A 20,538-nucleotide genomic window follows, 5' to 3' on the forward strand; every position below is an offset into this window, starting at 1 on the left:
ATATGTAACAGATTTTGTATGATACAAAACTTTACAGCAAGCTATTTGAATGTTTATTAAAAAAATTCTCAAAATGACATGGAAACATGTTTACTGTATAAATAAAAGCACTTATACATTAAGAGTGTACATTATTCAATAATTAACATCATCATAAAACAACTGGGGTGTGAGTTAACCAGTGCAAACTACTATACTATATTCATATTGCAGTCATGTTCATCATAAAAATATTTTATCAGTTATTTTTAAAGCATCAAAAGGTGAACTGTATTTCAGTATAAAAATTCTGGTAAAATATTCTGTAGGCCTAATGTTTCTGTGAATATAAGTTTGTCTGTTTAATGTAAAGTGCAGAAGAGTTGCCTGGCAATTAAGTTGGATCGGCATAGAATGTTAGTTTTGCTAGAGAAAGGGGTTCTGTGGTCAAAAAGTTTGGAAAAAACTGGGCCAAATAAAATTAAACATGACTGATTTTATTAACCTTAGGCTTTCAGATGCTAATATACCTTATCAAGCTTTAGAAAGCGAGAGTTTCTAAATATGTTTGGCCATGGAAGCTCCTTCATAGACCTTCTATGACCAAAAGTCATAGGAACATTTTTAGATGAGAATTGTGTTAAAGAGTTCTAAGACAGAGTGTCATTTGGCAGAAACTTGCATAATACCATTTGTCATTTTAAAAGTTTTACCTCAACTGTGAGCCTCCAAGTAAGAGAGATAATCATAGTTGACCACAGAATAGTTCAGTAACAACCATCTGTATAACCTGGATGTTGAGATTACAGGCTGCTGAGTCACATTATCACCATTCAACGTGAACGACACATAGTGTTTTTACATTTGCTTTTTCCTACACTTCTAATTAGAATTCTGTTTCTTTAATTTACCAGCTCAGTTAATGTCCTCTCACATTATCAAATATATGTTCATAAAAAAAGCCAGAGAACAAAATTATGTGGATTACTTATTCACATATTTTTATAAAACTGACCAAGTGAATCTGACAGCAAATTATATAAAATTATCAGTGTCAAGTGCATTACTTCCTTTCCAGGATTTTTTAAAGTGAAAGCTGATTTAAAATTCTGTAAGTTTATAAAAGGTTTTGTTCAAGATATTGCCATCTATCCTTCATCCATTAAGAAACATGGGATTTTATAAAATCTATAAATTAATTTGGTCAGCAGTCATAAAATTATGTCACTCACTGTTAGATTGGAAGATACGCATTTAAAGCATAAGAAAAATATGTGGTTTATTAAATCTTCACTAAGATAGACATGAGGTGTTTGCCAAGAAAGAAATCACATTAATCATAACATCTTATACCAGGGATATTGCACACTAAAGATCTGGTGATTCTACTTTGCATTTTCGGCAGTTTTAGTACCACTCAGAAAAGTTGCTGTGGTGCCTACTATGCTCAAAACACCACATCACATAGATGCACTCAATATACTTACTGGGTTTTTAACGGCAAAGCCACCACTAATGTTAATATTGTCAAATAAGTCAAATGTATAATTTCTGAGCAATTGGAGTGGTTAATTACTTTTTTTTTAACTTTATAAACAGCTGCAATTACATTTAAACAACAATTTAATTAGGACAATTTTGAATGTTGACATATCATCAAAAATATACACCATTTCCAAAAAGTCTAGATTTAGAGGAGGATGCCATTTTAGGGGAACTATGTCTTCACTAATGAAATAGGGTGCAGAGAGAAATACTTTGTTTATTAAGAACTTTTTGCTTAGAGAAGACAATAAAACATATTGAAGAAAAATATACACAACAAAAAATTAAAAAGGAAAAAATAATGCCTTCTGTAGTCTTATCCCACCACAGATTTGACTGGGGAGATAACTTTCTTCTTCACGGACAAAGACCTTTAAGTGTTTTTTCTCTGATTATTTGATCAAGGAATAAACTATATTACGAACACAGCACAAAATCCAGGCTTTCATTTCTAGCTGGCCCTCAAACACCGCCAACTACAAACAAAATTTAAAGTCTGATTTGTAACCTTCAGATAAGTATAAATTAGTTTTTTCTAGGCTTTCATCATCTGGCTTCTTATACAATCTATCTTTTAAAGTACATTCCTCTAAATTTACATTGTTAAAAATTAAGGCTAAGCATTATTTAAATCAATCATACACCAATATTTTATGACAATATGCACATATTTGTAAAATAACTTTTCCAAAAGCAGTAATACACCAAATTTTTTTTAAATCTTTTATTGTTTTGAACTATCTGCTAAAATAAAAACACACAGAAAGTGAAGAGAGACTTAACGGGTAGGAAGAACATGGAAAACGCTTAAAAGTTTTAAAGTAGTCCAGTTCACTTCTTCCAAGCAAAAGAATTCACAGTGTCTCTTCAGGTTTAGAATTCTGAACATTCAAATTGCCATAGTGCCCTGCAAAAACTAATACGTAAGTAAAATTATTATCTATTAAGAATAAAATAGTTTTTCATTGTTTTTGACTATATTCCACAAGAGCATTTTCTTAAGAGAGAAAAGTTTGTTTCCAAGGCTTATAATTCAAGCCAATAAATACCAGTAATGTTGACCACATAACTTTCATCAGTAAGTATAAGAAAAACAAAACAAAAACCCTGAAACATTAAAGCACAGGTAAAATATAACTGTCTTATAGCTTGAATTTTAAAAAACCCTGAATATCAAGTTAATAGTAACCATTTGAAATGAGAAATGAACAGCTTCAACAATGTGTCATGGATTAAAATTTTTCCCTCCCTGAGAAAAAATATCACTACAGTAAACTACCCTTTTTAAAAATAATAGTGGTTTTGGCCCTTAAAAGTGATTCATTTTTTTAAATTCAAAAAACCTGTCATAAAAATTGAAAAGTATATTTACAATTTAACATGAAGTCAAATTGTTTGGCATCTATGCCAATATTAATCTTATATTTGTGTTAAGCTGAAAAATATGGAAAAGTATATGGCATACAAAATATATTATTTCCAGTACCGGTACTTGGGATCACTTAAATTTTTTTGCTAACTAAGAATGCATCTAGAATGCAGTATAAATATCAAAAGCAGGATACTCACATCATCATACATGAAATTCACAGACCCTTGTTGCAAGTGGTCTCTTTTCCTAAAGAAATCTTTAAACAAAGAAATTACTTTTTTAATGTAATTTAAAATACATAGTTTCAAATATTTAGTGCCCCCAGGTACAAAAAAAGAATAATTTCATATTCAATTAAATCTTAGAAGTGATTGAATAGCCCAGGCAACAGAGATATGAAGAAAAACTTCCAAAAATAACATATAACAAGTTTTTATCATTTATATTCCTTAATATTTAAAGCCTTAAAACTAATTAGATTTAACAATGAATAAAGGGGGAAAACACATATTATTATAAACTTGCTGGAGGAAACGAGACACATTATTCAAGAAAAATAGCTACATAATACTGTACACCTAGTTTTAAATAGTCAATACCTGTCAATGCTCGAAGCTTCACACAGCAAGCAACATAATCATCAAAGAAAATTCTGCCATTCTTGCTGTAACGTTTAACAATAGTAGTTATTGTTTGAGGACTCAACCTATAACCTAAAAAAGAGATAAATTAAAACTTCTAAATGTAAATAACATAAGAACACTGCAAGATTGCCTTATCATTAATCAAGTCATAAAATAACTTTCAAAATTCATTCCACAAAAATATAATTAGAAACAAAACACATTAATATTGAAATTGATCAGACCAAGGCTTCACTGTTAATCCTGTTAATCAGTATATAAATATCACAATTCTAACTTTGTAATAAAGTCAAAGCTAAGGAAAAGAAAATAATTCTCTTCTTATGAATTTATCATATATTGTTATTTTGAAATAATGTCTAATTTCATGGGTTTTAATGCTTCAATATTTCAATTATGTAACTTTGTATAGTTCTTAAAGAACATTAAGGCAAGGATTACTAATGATCTTTGTTATTCAAATGATATTTCCCACTGAACATATTGCTTGAAAGTATCTTTTATAAGTGAGGGAAATTTGAGGATCAACATGATTAAAGGGGAAAAAACAGAAAAACATTATTCTTTTTTGTCCTGGAATTCTGAGTATTTCTTCATACATTGTAACACTTATAACAGCTTTCTCACTATTTCACTGATTTCCTTGGTTCTTTGTTCTAGTAGTCCTGTGATGTCCAAAATTTTTGACTGTATACTTATATCGATGAGAAAGAAGTTTTTGATCATTCACTCCCAGTATGTGTTAAATTATTTTAAATTCTATACATGTATTATTGTTTGATTACTCCCATTTTAAAATATACATAAAATCTAAAATTTAAAAAGAATAAAAAAGAATAAAAACATAAATTAATATATTCTACTTGCTGTACCCTTTTAGATGGCCCTATGCATTTAATGAGATGTATACATTTTACTAAGAAGAATAGTAGCCCACTATTATTGCCCATACATTACCGGATTTGTAGACTTGAGCAAATGACACTCACCCATTCAAAGGTAAAAACAACCAAAATAAATGCAATAGGAGATAATTATACATGTAGCTACAATAGAATGTAATGCAGGAAACGTATAAATTGAAAGAAGCAGTAAAACATGCAAACTAATGTAATTATATGCAAATATATTTTGAACTTCATATTACAGAGTTACAAGCTAAATGCGGTACTTATAAAATTCCTAGATTTTCTCATAGTATTCTCAGCAAAATAATTTGAATATTTTAAAATATATATGAAGACCTTAAATTTGGACAATCCAGAAAACCCTTTTTACATTCCACTGCCTAACTGGAACTCTGGAGGTTTTCTTTTCTGCCAAAGATTATATTACTTTCCCAACATTAGGCTGAATTAAGGTCCAGGTTTAATCCATTAGGTATCAAGGATCTATAATTGAACTACGTATGTTTACATGGGCTGGACTGTCCCTACTACTAAATTAAAATGTCTATTTATAAAACAAAACCAAACAAATCACTAATTTGACTTATTTAAATTGCAATTTGAGGTAAGTCCACTTCCACTGGGTTCAGATTTTAACTTCCAAAAAATTAATTTTCATGTAAATATATTTTGTTTAGAAAAGAGTGTAAATCACAAGCATAAAAACAATTCATAAAGCTATTTAAAACTGCATTAACTTTAAGCAAATTAAACACCATTGTATGTTATCCATTTTGAAAGTACACTAAGAACATCAGCTTATCAGAGAGAGGTATGATAAGAATAAAGTTATATACTTTTAAATTACTCTAAAATGCAACCTTTCCAACTTGATGTATTTTGGCACCTGCTATGTGTTCTGTACTATGTAAGGAAACAAAGACAAACAAAAACATAGTTTTTACTGCTGAAAAGGTATTTTGTACAGACTTTTGACTGACGGAGGCAAGCTTTGGCTCCCAATTAGAGACCCTGACAAGTTATAAAAGAATACAATATAAGTGGTAAGTACTAACAAAGAAATAAATTTAAACACAGCAGAAGAAATTCAAAATGTATGCATGTATGGAAGATCATCTTTTGAAAAAAAATCATAATTAAAATGGTTTTGTTGAGGTCTTTGGTCAGAATTTACCTACAACTTTGAAAACAAACAAAGGAACTTGCTGGTGAAAAAATATATCCCTTTATTACTTAGTAAATTGAAGCAATTAAGTTCATCTAATCAAAGAACAAAGATGAGCTTTATAGATTCTAAAGAATGTTAATGTTCTTACCCATAAGACCGATGGCTTGACGCAACTCATGATGTTCTACTGTGCCACTTCCATCTTGATCAACAGTCATGAAGTTTTGCTTCCAGGCATTAAGAGCTGCCCATAGCTCTTTGAATTCACTAAATCCCAGTTTTCCTGTGTAATCTCTCTGATAGTTTTATTAACAAAAATAAATTTTGATACCTGAGTTTATCTGACTCTAAATCATTGACTAAAACATGAGTATGCTTCTGTAGAGTTAGCCAAACTCATTATATGAATAGATTTCCGTATAAAAACTAAAAAGCCTAGAATTTAAACAGGATCTTACAAAGTATTTTTAAATTCACTAGTTTACTATGGGCACTGAAATCTAACCACTGGCTTGATATTCAAAAAGCAATTACTCTTTATTCTAGTATTTTCTATTTCTATTCAAGGATACATCCAACATGGCAATCATAATTCTGCAGGTTTCCAAACTGAAGGCTGTAAAACATATTCAATATTTAAATTAGAGTATGCCCAACTTTATCTATGTAAAATCATGACAATCTCTAGTTTCAAAATAAAACATTTAAAAACTGCCAAAATATATAAGATCACTACAATCAACAAGCTATTATTGAATGTTAAGTACCCATTGTTTTTAAAAAAATTACTGCCTTCGAAGTACTCACATCTAGTGAGGGGACTAAGGTAATTAAATGAGCAATTATAAACTAACTGAAAATTACTGTGACAAAGACACTCCAGGTATGTAAAGCACTTGGCTTCACCCAAGCCTGGGGAAGAGGAAGGCTTCCAGTCTTTATAACACAAATGACAAGTGGAGTTAAAGTAGAAGTTTGACATGTACCCAGAGATCACAAAACTTGAGTTAAAGTACATGGGAGAGAGTGACATATGATGACATCAGAAAGGCAAATGAGGGCCAAATCATGAAACTTTTGAATACTACCCCAAAAAGTTTGGGCCCATGAAAGCCACTGAAGGGTTTCAGAAGCAAAGGGAAATTCTAAAATTTCCATTTTAGAAACTTTAGTTTACAATGAATAAAATATAAAGTGAGATGATACTGGAAATAGGTAAGTCCATTGGTAGTTTATTGTAATAGACCAAGTAAAAAAAAATGAGCATCTGAATTGAAGCAGCTGGTTTTTCTCAGGGGTTGGGGGGAGAAAAAAGGAAGAAAATATCAATACAAGCTATCTTAAAACCAGAGGTAATTCGAAATATTAACACTTTCATATTTATAGAACTACAACTGATGACCTATTGATAAAATTCAATTTTTCTAATCCTTTTCTAATTTTTCTAATCCAATTACATTCAACTAATATGCTGACATATCCCAAGACTAATTTCATGCCCTGATAAAGAAAATATCATGTTAGTACAGTTTAAACTTACAAAGTGTTTAATAGCAGCTTGTTAATATGAATGAATGAATATTTTATTTTATACATAACATTTTAACATTTTATAAAAGAAGAAAATTATTTCCGCTAAATTTTAGACCCACCAAAGAAAAAATTAGAAAACATTCCACAAGTTAAAATTGCTGATTTTCTTTAAATGTTTAATATAGTATCGATGTTAGAATTGTTAGTTGTAGTATTTTCAAATTGACAACTCAATAGATACTCGATGTGTTCTTAATATGAGTAAGGTGGTGTATGTTACATGATTTCACATAAACATGCTAAACGTATAGTAGTTCCAGTTTTTAAAAAGGAAGAAACTGCGACCCAGAAAGGTAGTTTCCCAAGTTTATAAAGCTAAGGCTATAAACCTATCAGAGTGAGAGGATTACATGAGAAATTCTGGAATGGTATTTCCTCTTTTGGGCAAGTAAATAATATCTATTTTGCTTTACAATTAACTTGGCAGACATTCATAAAGTGGGAGAATCTGAATTAATGACAATAGATGGCTAAATCTGAATCAGCAAACAAGCAGATCTTCAATATCAGAATAGGAATGTGTATGTATAAGAAAAAATATTTAGGACAAGGAGTGAAGAGACAGACTTTTCAGGAAAGTTGACAGATTTTTCACTTCCTCCCCACAGTCCATTAGAATGGAGAGTAAACTAACTTAAGGCATAAAAGCAGAGAAAAAGAGAATTAGACAGGAAACAAAGGAACAAAATTTTGCAAGTTGAAGAGTTGATGGATGTGAGTTAACCAACCTAGATTTGAGAAAATGGATTCCTGAACTTGTAATGAGAAAAGCTGAGAAGCAACCCTTGGAAAAGACCCCAAATGCCTAAGAATTGGCAGTACTTCTTAAAGTGGGTGTGAAAGTGGAGACAAAAACAGAAGAATTGGCTGAAAGTCTACCTAAGGAGCATTCTAAGCCTCATATCCCCTCCCTGCCTCAGTTCAGTTGGATGGATGCTACACCTACTTCCAACCCAGCAGCAGTCTGGAATTTTATTCTCTGGAGAGGTCTCTGAAATGCAAGATAGCAGAGCTGAGAAAGGGCTATCTTCTAAAGGTAAGGCAATTAAAGGACAATTTACAAAAGACTTGAGAACCCTTCTGAGCCCACCTCTCCTTTCCAGGCAGAAGGTCAATTGAAAACCCAGTCCAAAAGGGAATCCCTAAAGATACCGACACCCAGAGTTACAAGACAAAACTGCCCAGCCAAACCACCATACATTGAAGCCCACAATTAATGCTTAACCATGATTTCAGGGCTTCTCATCAGTATTTTAGTTAAAATATGAGCACGACAGTATCATCAGATAACTGAGAAAAGCACCTAACATGAAAGACCACCCAAAACAAACAAAATGAGGAGAAAAAACAATCTGGAAAAAACAAAGGTTATATAGGAAGAAAAAACTTTGAAAATACATTAATAGTCTCAGAGAGATAAGGGACAGTATCACATTCATGAAAATAGAACAGAAGTTCTTGGATTTTAATGAAAAGCAGAAATTAAAGACTCAATAGAAGGTTTAGGAAATGAAGTTGAGGAAAATTCCCAAAAAGTTCAGAAAAAAAAATTGATAGGAGGGAAAAGATGATAAAAGTAGAAAACCCAGTGAAAACAAAAAGCATTCCAGAAACAGAAAATATCATTGAAGAAAATGTCCTACATCTAAAGCAAAGGAGTTTCTAGGCTGAGAATACCCTCTGAGTTCCCCACACAACACAACTAGGCACTTCACCATCAAATCTCAGAATACTAAAGACAAAGATCTCACAAGTTTCCAGAGAGGAATAACAAATCACATCACTTCCAGGCAGGAAGGAGAAAAAGCAACAAGGGACACTAGAAACAATGGAGCAATACCTTCAAAATTCTACATGAGAATTATTGTAACCTAGAATTCTATACCTTGCCAATCAATTCTGAAGGTAGAATGAAAGCATTTTTTGATAAATAAGCTCTCAAAAATTTATCTCCCATGTATTCTTTTGTTTGTTTTTGAGACGATGTCTCACTCTGTCACCAGGCTGGAGTGCAGTGGCCCAATCTCAGCTCACTGGAACCTCTGCCTCCCGGGTTCAAGTAATTCTCCTGCCTCAGGCTCCCGAGTAGATGGGACTACAGGTGCGTGCCACCACGCCCAGCTAATTTTTGTATTTTTAGTAGAGACGGGATTTCACCATGGTGGCCAGGGTGGTCTCGATCTCTTGACCTCATGATTCGCCCACCTCGGCCTCCCAAAGTGCTGGGACTGCAGGCATAAGCCACTGCGCCCGGTCATATTTTTTCTTTTTTATTAAGAAGCTACTTAACTATATATTTCACTAAAATAACATAATGAATTTTTTAAAAGAAGACAACAAGAGATGGAGTAAAAAGGAGATCTAACTCAAGAGAAATGGGGAAACCAGCTCCAGAATTAATGGTGAAAGAATCCCAGTATGACAGCCACGCATAAAAAACAGCATATCCCAGAGTTCTAGGATAATGAAAAAGAAAGAATGCCCGACAACTACTGATTTCAAGAAAAGCAAAACATTATATAAAAAGGAAAAGTAATCATGCATTATCATAAGATACAGCTATAAGCAGCATTCAGATAGTAAAAATAAAGACTAACATACCTAACAAAAATTATTATATATTATAACTACATTAGAAGGACAGGAGGATGGGAAATGTTCCTCTGTGGAGTGCAGAGACAGAGGAGAGTTTAAGGTTAAAATAAAGTGAAATCCTCATCTTCCATAGCAGGGTATCAATAGACAATCATAAAATCCAAAAATCAATCGTGAAAAAATATTCTACCTTGAAATATGGAAGCAAATTTCAAAAGAATCAGATTTTTAAAAGTTAAAAGAAGTCTCCTCTATGAGCAGTTAATGTTGAGGAGACAGGAATGCACAATGAACAGTTATTTTCATAACGAGTTTTACAGTTATTTGACTTCTTAAACTATGTGCATGTATAACTGTGATAATTTTTTAAACATTTTAATTACAGGAACAAAAAAGTAAGAAAATAAATTTCCTATTACAATTTCAACAAAAGGGGAAAAAAGATCTCACGAGAGTAAGTTCCACTAATTCCAGACTGTGTCAAACATCTCTGAAGTTCTTCAGCATCCAGTTCACCATCCTGTTTAAAAATAATTATGACCTAATTTAATGTGCAATTGTATAAAAGCATATTAAAATGTTAATTGACTGTTTTAGGCCAATCAAGACATATGCATTCTTTGAAACATTACTCTATAATTAACTACAAAATACTAGAAGTAATTACTGACAACAAAGGCATATTACAAAATATCATACAACATAAATAATTTCTTCTACTTCTGAATTATAGCACAATTACCCTGTTCTATAATGGTTCAAGATAATCTCATAAGAGTTGTTCTACTTCTATTTTAAACAGTTAGAAAAATGCCTAAAATATGTTCAGAAAAGTCTCGAAAACATCCCCACTCATGCTGTTTTGGGAAGAGATTATTTATAAATAATACTGAAGCTTTAACTGGAAGGGGAATATATATTTTCCCCCGCCATTACCCCTAGCAAAATTCTAGAGTCCCCCTGTATCTTGCAGCTATTCTTCTGATTACTGCCCAAACATATCTTGCCTGAACTTATTACAGAAAATAAAGTTTTAAAACGCAAACAAGAAATCATAATGGAAATGAAATAGGTTGAGTATTCTCATTATGATTCAGTACCTCATCCTGTTTTTGACAAAAATAAGTAATTCCTTTGGAACCATCACATACATTGGCACAAATGCAAAACGTCAGCTATGATGAAGGATCAAGGAGGCAAATTTAAAACATACTCTTCATAAGAGATCCAAGAAACAACAAAACAAAAAACTTTTCTAAATTACTTCTAAGAAATATTATTAGCACTCATATTCTAATGGATTTTTGGCAAAAGAACCCCTTACAAAACTGCAGTTGTTCCAATAGAAATTACAAAATACTAAGCAGCATTCTTCTTAATGGACCACATGTATGGCATTACCTAGTCAAGAGTATCTAAGTGCTCCTTTCTCTGTCACATGTATTTTCTAGGAATCTTGCTTACTAAATTTGAAATTCTGTAGTTAGAAACTTATACCTTTAAAAATTAGCCATATTTTTAGATCAGGGGATAGGTTAGAAAATTTTTCCTCAAATTAAAAGACGGCAGAAGGCCTTTTTGGCACAGGAGCAAGCTATGCAGATATCTGAAGGAAGAGTGTTCTATGCTCCTGCTGTTCTATACAGCAGCCATTAGCTATAGGCTCCATTGAGCACTTGAAATGTGGCTATTTTGAATTACAATGTTCTGTGCGTATAAAATACACACTAGATTTCATATATTTAGTAGAAAAAAAAAATGTAAAATATAATTGATAATTTGTATGTTGATTAAATGTTGAAATGTTAGGATTTTTATATAATGGGCTAAATAAAGCATTAAAATTAATTTCACATTTCTTTTTACTTTTTGAAATAATGCTGTGAGACATTAAAACTAAGTGCTTTGCATTTGTGGCTCATCTTATATTTACTTTGAGCAGTGCTGTTCTCGGCAAACAGCACAAGTACAAACTCTTGGTGTTGCAATCATCTTCACCTGTTCACCTCTAGCACATCTTTCCCTACATTCTTATCATTTTCTACTTGTCTGTATCTCCCTGGCTACATAGAGATCGTCTGAGTCAGTGTCTCAGTTTCCTTCATCTTTGTATTCCCAGGCTGTAGCAGAGTATCTAGTACAAAGAAGGTTAGTTGGTAGAATGAAAACAACTACCTCTGGTTCTTCACTAAACTGCTGGCATTTCTGACTGTTTGTGACCATGTTCATTTACTACTTCAAAAGGTTAAAAATATTGGAATTTCTCACTCAAATGTGGATTACATTTAAAAATCTGTACAATGAATGGAACTCTGCTTTACATGTGCTCTTTACAGAATTTTTAAAGTTAGAAAAACAACCGTAACAGCTTTGCTAGAAGTTATTCATTGCCATCAGAAAGCATTCTTCTAGTATACCACTTCAGAGATGTTATGAAAATATGTTATCTTAATGACTAACTCACAAATAAGCAATGTCTTCCTAAACTACAAGGATAAAATCCAAGGGATACTTTTGGATTTCTTTTTTTTTTTTTTTTTTTGAGATGGAGTCTCACTCTGTCGCCCAGGCTGGAGTGCAGTGGCGCGATCTTGGCTCACTGCAAGCTCCGCCTCCCGGGTTCACGCCATTCTCCTGCCTCAGCCTCCCGAGTAGCTGGGACTACAGGCGCCCACAACCGCGCCCGGCTAATTTTTTGTATTTTTAGTAGAGACGGGGTTTCACCGTGGTCTCGATCTCCTGACCTTGTGATCCGCCCGCCTCGGCCTCCCAAAGTGCTGGGATTACAGGCGTGAGCCACCGCGCCCGGCCCCTACTTTTGGATTTCTTTACCTACAGTTGAAGCTGATAATCAGGCTAACTATATAAACCCTTAACTGAATTAGGTAGCATTAGTGGTAGAAAGCTGAATGTCCTAATTAAATTACAAGAGTATCAGGTAGATAATTAATAAAAATCAATTGCCTTTAGTTAGGCAGCAAGATTTTAAAATAATATCCAACTTCGAGTCCTATTTGTTCAGTTACTCAATTTGAGTCTCTGCTTACTTATCTATAATGCAAAGGTACATGTGTCATGCCCACATCACAGTTGCTATGTGGAAAAGTAGAAGCAGTGTGTGCATACAAAAGTTAAAGTTGTTGGTATTACTGTGATGCACGTGTGTGTATGTATGAAAACAGAAACCAGAATTTCCCCGAATTAATCAATGATTTAATCCTTACTGTTTAGAATACTTAATCCTATAAATAAGAACACTGTGGAAACCTTTAATTGGATGTTTTTCATAGAGCATCATTATGAGGCCCATCAAAAAAGGATATGGCTGTAGATGTGAGTTCGGTAGTTGGGTTCTAGGAGCAGTATACATAAGTCAGATATTGCACCTGATCAGTCAAAGCTAGGTAGAACTCAACATATGAAAAAATACAGTCTAAATATTTAGACTAAAAATTGAAAATATTTTTAGTCTAAATATTTAGACTGTATTTAGACTAAATATTTAGACTAAAAAACTAAAAATTGAAAATGGGATAGTTAATGCATCCATTTAAAGCATTTATCAAATGTTTATATATTCCTGATATCTATCTGTCAAGTAGGGAAAATACGACCAGAACCCTGTCTTCACGGAGTTTATTTATTCAAAAGCACAAGACTGGGAAATTTAAGGAAAGGATCAAATAGTTCAAACATAGCAAATTTATTGCCAACAATTAAAATGCTGAAATAGTTCAGAAGTCAAAAAAAGTCTCCAAATATATGTCCAGTTCATATACTTTAAGTTGTAATTTTATATGATGAATATATTACATAGTCAAACAGAGATAACAGAATTATTCTCAGTATAATACTTATTCCCAGTATAATCCTTTAAAATGACAATGGTATAATGAGTAGAATGGTTAGGGTACCATTTAGGTGCAAACAGCAGAAAATATTATTGAAGATGCTTAAACCAATAGGGGTTTATTGTTTCGTACAACAGGTTTGAGGCTAGGCAGAACAGGACTGTATGGCAACTTAGACTTGTCATCAATCTCTACATTTTTCCACATTCCCTATCTATAGGTCTTTATCTCAAGCCTGTTGTCTCAGGGTCACAAGATGGCTGCTGCACCTCCATACCTCAAGTCCCATTTCCAGGTAGGAAGAATGAAGGGGCAAAAACAGCCACACCCAAGGCTGCTCCCAGTAAGGCTTTTTTCATTTGGGGTAAAAAGATTTTCCAAAGATACTGCACCTACATATCAATGGTCAGTCCTACAGCACATGGCCGCCTTTAGTAGGTACAAAGGTATCTGGGATGGTGAGTATTATAGTCCCCCAGCCTCTAATACATAATAAAAGGTAAAGGGTTAGCCTTTTACCTTTTACATTTACCATAAAAAATAAAATGGTAAATGAAATTGGGGTAGCCAAAACAGAATGTCTGCCATCTCTATTAATTCTATGTATACTATCTATTCCTAGAAAAGCATATTAGACCTAGTGAACACTCAAGGGAATGAATAAAATGTTATTAAAGTTCTATAAAATTCTACCTACATCAATAAATCTTTGTTGACCATTATAAAAGAAAAGAGGTAAGGCCTGCAGCTAAGACTCAAGAGTGAATTTGTTTCTGCCCATTAGTCTGGTATTGGCACCTCCATTCTGCCAGGTTCTTTACCTTTTCCTAATCTGTTTTATCATTGAGCCTCTCCCACAACCATCCACAATTTACAAATCTCCTCTTTGATATATTGCCCCAACTCCCTCAAGATGATTTTCATGTAGATCTCTTTTTCCAAATCCTCTCTGGTCCCCAGTTTCCATGCACCAATCCACTGTATTCCATAAACACAGAAAAGCTTTCAATTTCCCCCCCAAATTGTTAAACAAGTAAATGAAATATATCAAGAAAAAAAAACGCACATCTTAAAAAGATGTTCCCAAATGTTTCATTAACACACACAACTATTTTAGTTCATGACTATTCTAAGAAGTTTTGTAGACAAAAACGCAAATATAGCAGGTGCTGCAATACATACTAAAGCAGCAAAAAAAAAAAAAAAAAAAAAAAAAAGACAAGCTCATTTATTTCAACAATAGGAGATAAACACCAATACAACTTCTTTTCAATAATATATCTGGAATTCATGCTACTATATGGTATGGGCTGAGGATTTACATTTACTTTTAGATAAATTGTTAATTATTTCAGGATAGTTAATTCAGGGATCATTCTTTCCCCACTGATACGAAATGCTACCTTTACCACATACTGAATTCACAGGTAAGCTTCTGGGCTTTTCAGTATTATATGTTTGTTTTTACATTAGGACCACACTATCACAATTATTAATAATTATAATACATTTATATATTATAATTTAATATTTATTCTCAATAACATAGTATACAAGACAGACTTTAGAATCATTGCAGCAAGTGCCAAAAAGAAAAAAGAAAAATAAACCTTTTGGAATTTGACTCAAATAATACTATATTATTTATTAATTAATTTGGAAGACACTGGCATCTTATAATATTGTATTCCTTCCGATCTTGAATATTTACTCAATACTTCTGTCAAATACAACTAATAACTGATACAAAGGGGTATAATACATATCCTCTTTGCTTAATTTTCCTTGAAATTTCACATGAAAAATATACATAAAATTACTTAGAAAAGAATAAGCTGTGGTATAGCATTACAGTTATGTAGGAGTAAAAGAAAAGCTTCCCGTGACAAAAGTATTCACATTATCATCAGTAACAATTCACCTACAGAATTCATGTACTTGAACTGGCAGTTTCACACTTCCCTATTGATCACAATAAAGTCAATCTTTTAAATAATCGCTCAAATTTACTGGAAACAAATAACATTCTAATACCATACCTCATCATAACATACTATCTCCTTTAATTTTTATTTAATAAATCCCAACATGATTATTTTGATAATCTGGAAATTTTACTAGCCATATAAAATCAAAATTACTATAAATGAAAAAACTTTACCTGTGAAAAAATGTAATTTCTCAACTTGAATAAATTTATGACACGCTGAAGTGATTTCCAATCATATTGTTTGACATACTTAGGTTTTAACTGAGATTTTTTTTTAATGGGAGTGAGGCCCAAGTTAGAAATATTGTTCCTTATAATTTTTTAAAATACTTCCTACTTTCCTCAAATTTCCAATACTCATTTTTGCATGCTATAAAAGAATGTGCAGGCTAAACCTACTTAGCTTTGTGTTATCTATCACTCAGGAAGAGTCTGATGCTCCTAAATGTCAAACAGAGTGAAGGAAATAAAAAGATTTAAGTGATAGAAAAATGATAACTCATAAGAAGATACAATATCTAAGTTTTAGTGGAGTGTTTAGTGACTAGTAAGAGAAGCCCCTTGTAGAAGAATTTCAGTAAGGCAAGCATACTAAGTAAGAAAGAATCAGATTTCCCCACTATGAAAAAAAATGTTTCCTCTTTTAGTCAAATGAACAATGTATCAAGCATCACAATAACAGACTTTTAAAATGAAATAATTAGGACTATGCTCATCTCTGATCTCAGGAAAAAAATTAGTCTAGATAAGTTTAAAATATAAATTTTATATACATTTAAAATGATACTCTAAGTAAAATAGCTGACATTTATCTTAAAAATTTTCAAAGACATATTTATGCAATAAATTTAGCATCTCACCTGTCCAGCAACAGCACTGAAGTAAGTATACACGGAGTCACCAGCTGAGGAATAAGCGTCTGAAAATGCTGGGAACCCACAGTATTCATCGAGGAGTACGGCTGGACCTGTTTCTGGCACTGGCTCTCCCATCTGTATTCCTGGCACCTGAATGCTAAAATTTCCAAACTATAAGAGTGAAACAGGAGAAGGTTAGTAATATAAATATTACCTATTATCTATAAAAGTTGGATCAAAAGAAATTATTAGAAGCCCATCAAAAAGTAAACACAGTTACCAAAGCTTCTAATCCTATCACAAAAACTCTAACTACAAAATGTCAGATGTCCTACATTAAGACATAATTCAATTCGTTAACATATATTACCCAGTATTAAAAGAAGTGTAAAAGAAAAAAGAAAGCTGCTAGCCTCTAAGAACTTAATCTAACAGAGGAACATGTACAATTTTTAAAAATGTTTACCAACATTACTGAAGTAAACAAAAAGTAAAACAATGCAAGATTTTACCTAAAGTAAAACTAAGAAGTAACTCTCAAGACACATACTTAGAAGAATATATGTGTAAATACAATGAAACTTTGTTAAGTGTCAACATTTACAATATATTGGGTATTGTATTCTTTACAACTATTTAAACTTAAAATAAAAACTTTGTATGTCAATATAAAATATGGGAAAAGGGTATATAGTTTTTCAAAAATCTTTTAAGGGGTAGGAAGCAAAATGTTTAAAGAAACTGCAGTGGTTGTGGTAGAATCCTGAGGGATGAGAGAGAATTCCATATGCTAGCCTCTCACTTGTTTCTTTCCAGTCTATTGTGACTTATTACAGTTTATATATGTGGTATTCTCTGCTGTTATAGATCATGTGATCTAGTTTTAACTAAAGCCCTCACAAAATGGCAATGGTAAAGATTAAAAACATGCACAGAAACATGAAAGGCTTGGACATGAAAATATTGTCTAAGCCTTTCCTTACCCACATTATGTAGTAATAATGACAATGATCAATTTTGACTCATTTGAAACTATCAAGAGGACAACTTGAAATATGAATTTATGTAAACCGTGTTTAGGGATGAACCTTGTTGGACAGGGACCCCAGTTCTCCTCCACATGGGCCCTTTCACATGGCTCTTCCACTTCTTCACAGCATGGCAGTCAGGTTCTAAGAGAGAGAAACAGAAGCTGCCAGTCCTCTTACAATAATAAGTCTGGAACCGCCATGGTGCCTTTTCTACTGTATTCTACCAGATGAAGGTGAAACAGGCCCAACCCAGATTGAAGGAAGTGGAGAAATAGTCTGTGCTTTTCGATAAGGGGAGCGGTAAAGAATTTGTAACCATCATTAATCTGACCACCAGGTTCTCAAATTATGAGATTGGGGAAAGTTAATGCTGCAAATTGGGAAGGCAAAACAGATTAAAAGTGATTTCTAAAGACAGATTCTTCATCTTTGAATTCATTTTGTATGCTATTTCTTGTGTGAAAATCTATTCTGTGTAAGTTTCCTGTGCTTAAAATGTATTTTTATTATTGAAAACACTGAAGCTTGTATAATACATGTACAAATAAAAACACGTAACAAAGTTTTAGATTGTTTCATTTCCTGTGACCAAAATGAGAAACAAAAAACGTCCTTTATATTGAGTTATAATTTTTATTCATATACAATTAGTAAAAAAAAAAAGAAAAGAAAACAACACAATTTTTATAAACAATACTTAAAAGAAGAAAGTAAAAATCTATTGGAAATGCATCTCCTACAGAGATAAATCATACACTTAATTAGATAAAAGTATACTATCAAAACAATTAGGTCTAGCAGCTGACATTTTATATTTTGTTAAAAGAATATAAGAAACATTAATAAGGTGTGGGTTTCCTTTATTTAACATAATTTATAAACGTCTCAACTATCTTATTAATATTCTCCTAGTAAAGAAATCATGTAAGTTTTATCCCAAAATGTTATCCAATGTATCTTAAAATATTTCAATTACATTTTTTTAAATCAGCGTCTGTAATCTATATTGCTTCAGCTATTGAAGGTACTTCTCTTTCCAGCGATTAATAATGAGCATGAGAACAGCTGAAAAGAGATGTTTATTTTAAATTCATGGAAAAGGGTATTTAAATGTTCAAAACATATACAGACGTTCTCTTTATCGTGTCGTGGAACTCTCCATCAAATTCAAGTACTCTGACAAAAGTGGGTAAGGAAGCACCAAATTATTTGAATGAAAATGTATTACTCTTGCCACCTCACTCTGACATACATATATGAATTAGGAGCATACCAAGAGGAGTAAATATATCACACTTCTAACAGATAGCTTCAACCAAATGAAAATACGTCTACGCTAGGGACGTTTTTAAAGACCCACAGGTTTATGCTATCTTGACTAATCTTTAAGGGACTTTCCTTTCCTTAGGCACTTTAAACTTCCTTCCTAAATTTAAGGACTGAGGAGGAGTATGCATTACAAAGCGGAAGGTGCCACAGGGAATAGAGGCAAGTCTTAAGGAAAGCAAATCAATTTTAGAAGCAAGTATGTGTGGAAGTTGAGGACCTGGAAATTCATATCCTAAAACAAGAACAAGAACAACAACCACCACCATGAACTCCCAGGGGTAGGAGTAACTCTTTTGAAGACCACAACCATAGCCCAAAGTCAAGTCCTATGTTAAAATCAGTAAAACACAGTTTCTCTGTTTAGGCAAAAAACAAACAGAAATAAAAATAGAAAATATATTCTACCCACACCGCAATGGATCAAGCTAATGTTAACTCTGTTAACACAGCGTGCTCAACCCACTTTGCAGATCACTGACATCAATACTAAAGATTTGGGTTCCTTTCTGAAAAGAAGGGGCTAGCCACCAGGACTCTACGATTATAACTTGCAACTCCCAAAGGTGATATAGGCTAAAAGTTATAAGAAAGAGTAACTTCCCCCCGCCTGGGGGCGAGGAGGTGGGGGGGAGTCTAGAACAGATTGCCCTTCGTATAACAGTAAAGATTAGGAGTTATTTACCGTACACCTTAATTTATTCATAAGGAACTTAGAGAACAAGAAGTGGTCAGGAAATTCAGAAACAGGATCTCTAGCAACACTGAGTGGGGGGCGGGGGAGGGATGTACCACAAAAGATTACTGGAACAAGAAGAGGGTGGCTTGTTCCTCCATTCCAGGAAATAAATTTCCAAACACACATCACTCCCTCGGCTCCACACCTGCGGCTCCAAGTCAGCCCAGGCTCAATGCTCGCTGCGGCCCTGGCTCCCAACACCCCCGGAGTCCCGCGCCGCCGAGTACCAGGCGCGGACGCAGGGAGCAGCAGCCAAGTGCGGACCCGGCACGCTGGCACCGCCCTCAAGGGGGCGCCACACCCCGCGAGGGAGAGGGACACGGCCCAGCGGCTGGGACTCACCCCGCCTCCGTATCCCGGGTAGGCCATGACGAGCGAAGCAAGCGTCACCCTCGAGTCGAGTCCGCAGTGCTGGGAGAACAGCACAGATGCAGGTGCAGGGAGGCGAAGCTGCAGGTGAGGCTAAAAGACTCACCGTACAGTACACACCTCCGAACCCGCCCCCTTCCGCCGTCCAGCCCCGGCCTGCCCGGTTCCGATTGGCTGAGTCCCACACTTTGGAGCCAACTCTCCTGCAGTCCGCCCCTTCCCGCAGCCTAGCCCCACCCATCTCTGCCCTGATTGGCTACACCCCGTCGGGAGCCCACCAGTCCCTGCTCGGCTCTTACTTGGTAGCTCAGGTTCTCGCGCGCTCTCCTTCTAAATCCCGAAGAAGCCTTTTCTCCTGCAACTTCCCACCCTCTCTGGAAAGGTCTTCCGCAAGTCTTCAACTCCTCAAGTTACTTTTGTTTCTAGAAACCCCAAACCGGCAAGTCTGTGACTTATTTTAACCTACTCCTCCACGCTTTTGAGCTGGACTTCAAAGACCCATCTGTGAATTTCAAAATTTGCAGTTACATTTACTTTTGTATAGTGTTGACGTCACATCAAAACTTTGCAA

The 20,538-nt window shown here is 33.8% G+C and overlaps 1 protein-coding gene across 3 annotated transcripts; it reads right to left on the reverse strand.

The window, feature by feature from the left end:
• Positions 1 to 1,541: 1,541 nt before the first annotated feature.
• Positions 1,542 to 20,201, reverse strand: GCA (grancalcin). Of its 3 annotated transcripts, none has more exons than XM_050752301.1 (8): positions 19,941 to 20,201; positions 16,506 to 16,673; positions 10,255 to 10,324; positions 6,189 to 6,232; positions 5,765 to 5,912; positions 3,496 to 3,609; positions 3,094 to 3,152; positions 1,542 to 2,440 (listed from the first exon to the last, which is right to left on the reverse strand). In XM_050752301.1, the coding sequence occupies exons 1-8, from the start codon at positions 19,965 to 19,967 to the stop codon at positions 2,414 to 2,416; spliced, it is 657 nt and encodes a 218-aa protein (XP_050608258.1). In that variant the 5' UTR covers positions 19,968 to 20,201; the 3' UTR covers positions 1,542 to 2,413. The 3 variants fall into 3 exon arrangements, with proteins under 3 accessions (XP_050608258.1, XP_050608260.1, XP_050608259.1); XM_050752303.1 differs by lacking the exon at positions 19,941 to 20,201 and adding an exon at positions 19,744 to 19,858; XM_050752302.1 differs by lacking the exon at positions 19,941 to 20,201 and adding an exon at positions 17,591 to 19,217.
• Positions 20,202 to 20,538: the final 337 nt, after the last annotated feature.

Source organism: Macaca thibetana, chromosome 12 (genome assembly GCF_024542745.1).
Source record: "Macaca thibetana thibetana isolate TM-01 chromosome 12, ASM2454274v1, whole genome shotgun sequence".
In the NCBI taxonomy this organism is placed as follows: Eukaryota; Metazoa; Chordata; class Mammalia; order Primates; family Cercopithecidae; genus Macaca; species Macaca thibetana.

Bases quoted from the DNA above. Each gene is read 5' to 3' on its own strand.
- GCA (XM_050752301.1), bottom strand. From the start codon at position 19,967: ATGGCCTACCCGGGATACGGAGGCGGG. The intron at 16,674-19,940 runs GTGAGTCCCAGC...TCACTCTTATAG, and splicing joins ACCCGGGATACGGAGGCGGG to TTTGGAAATTTTAGCATTCA. The intron at 3,153-3,495 runs GTATTGACTATT...CTTTGTTTAAAG, and splicing joins GAAGCTTCGAGCATTGACAG to ATTTCTTTAGGAAAAGAGAC.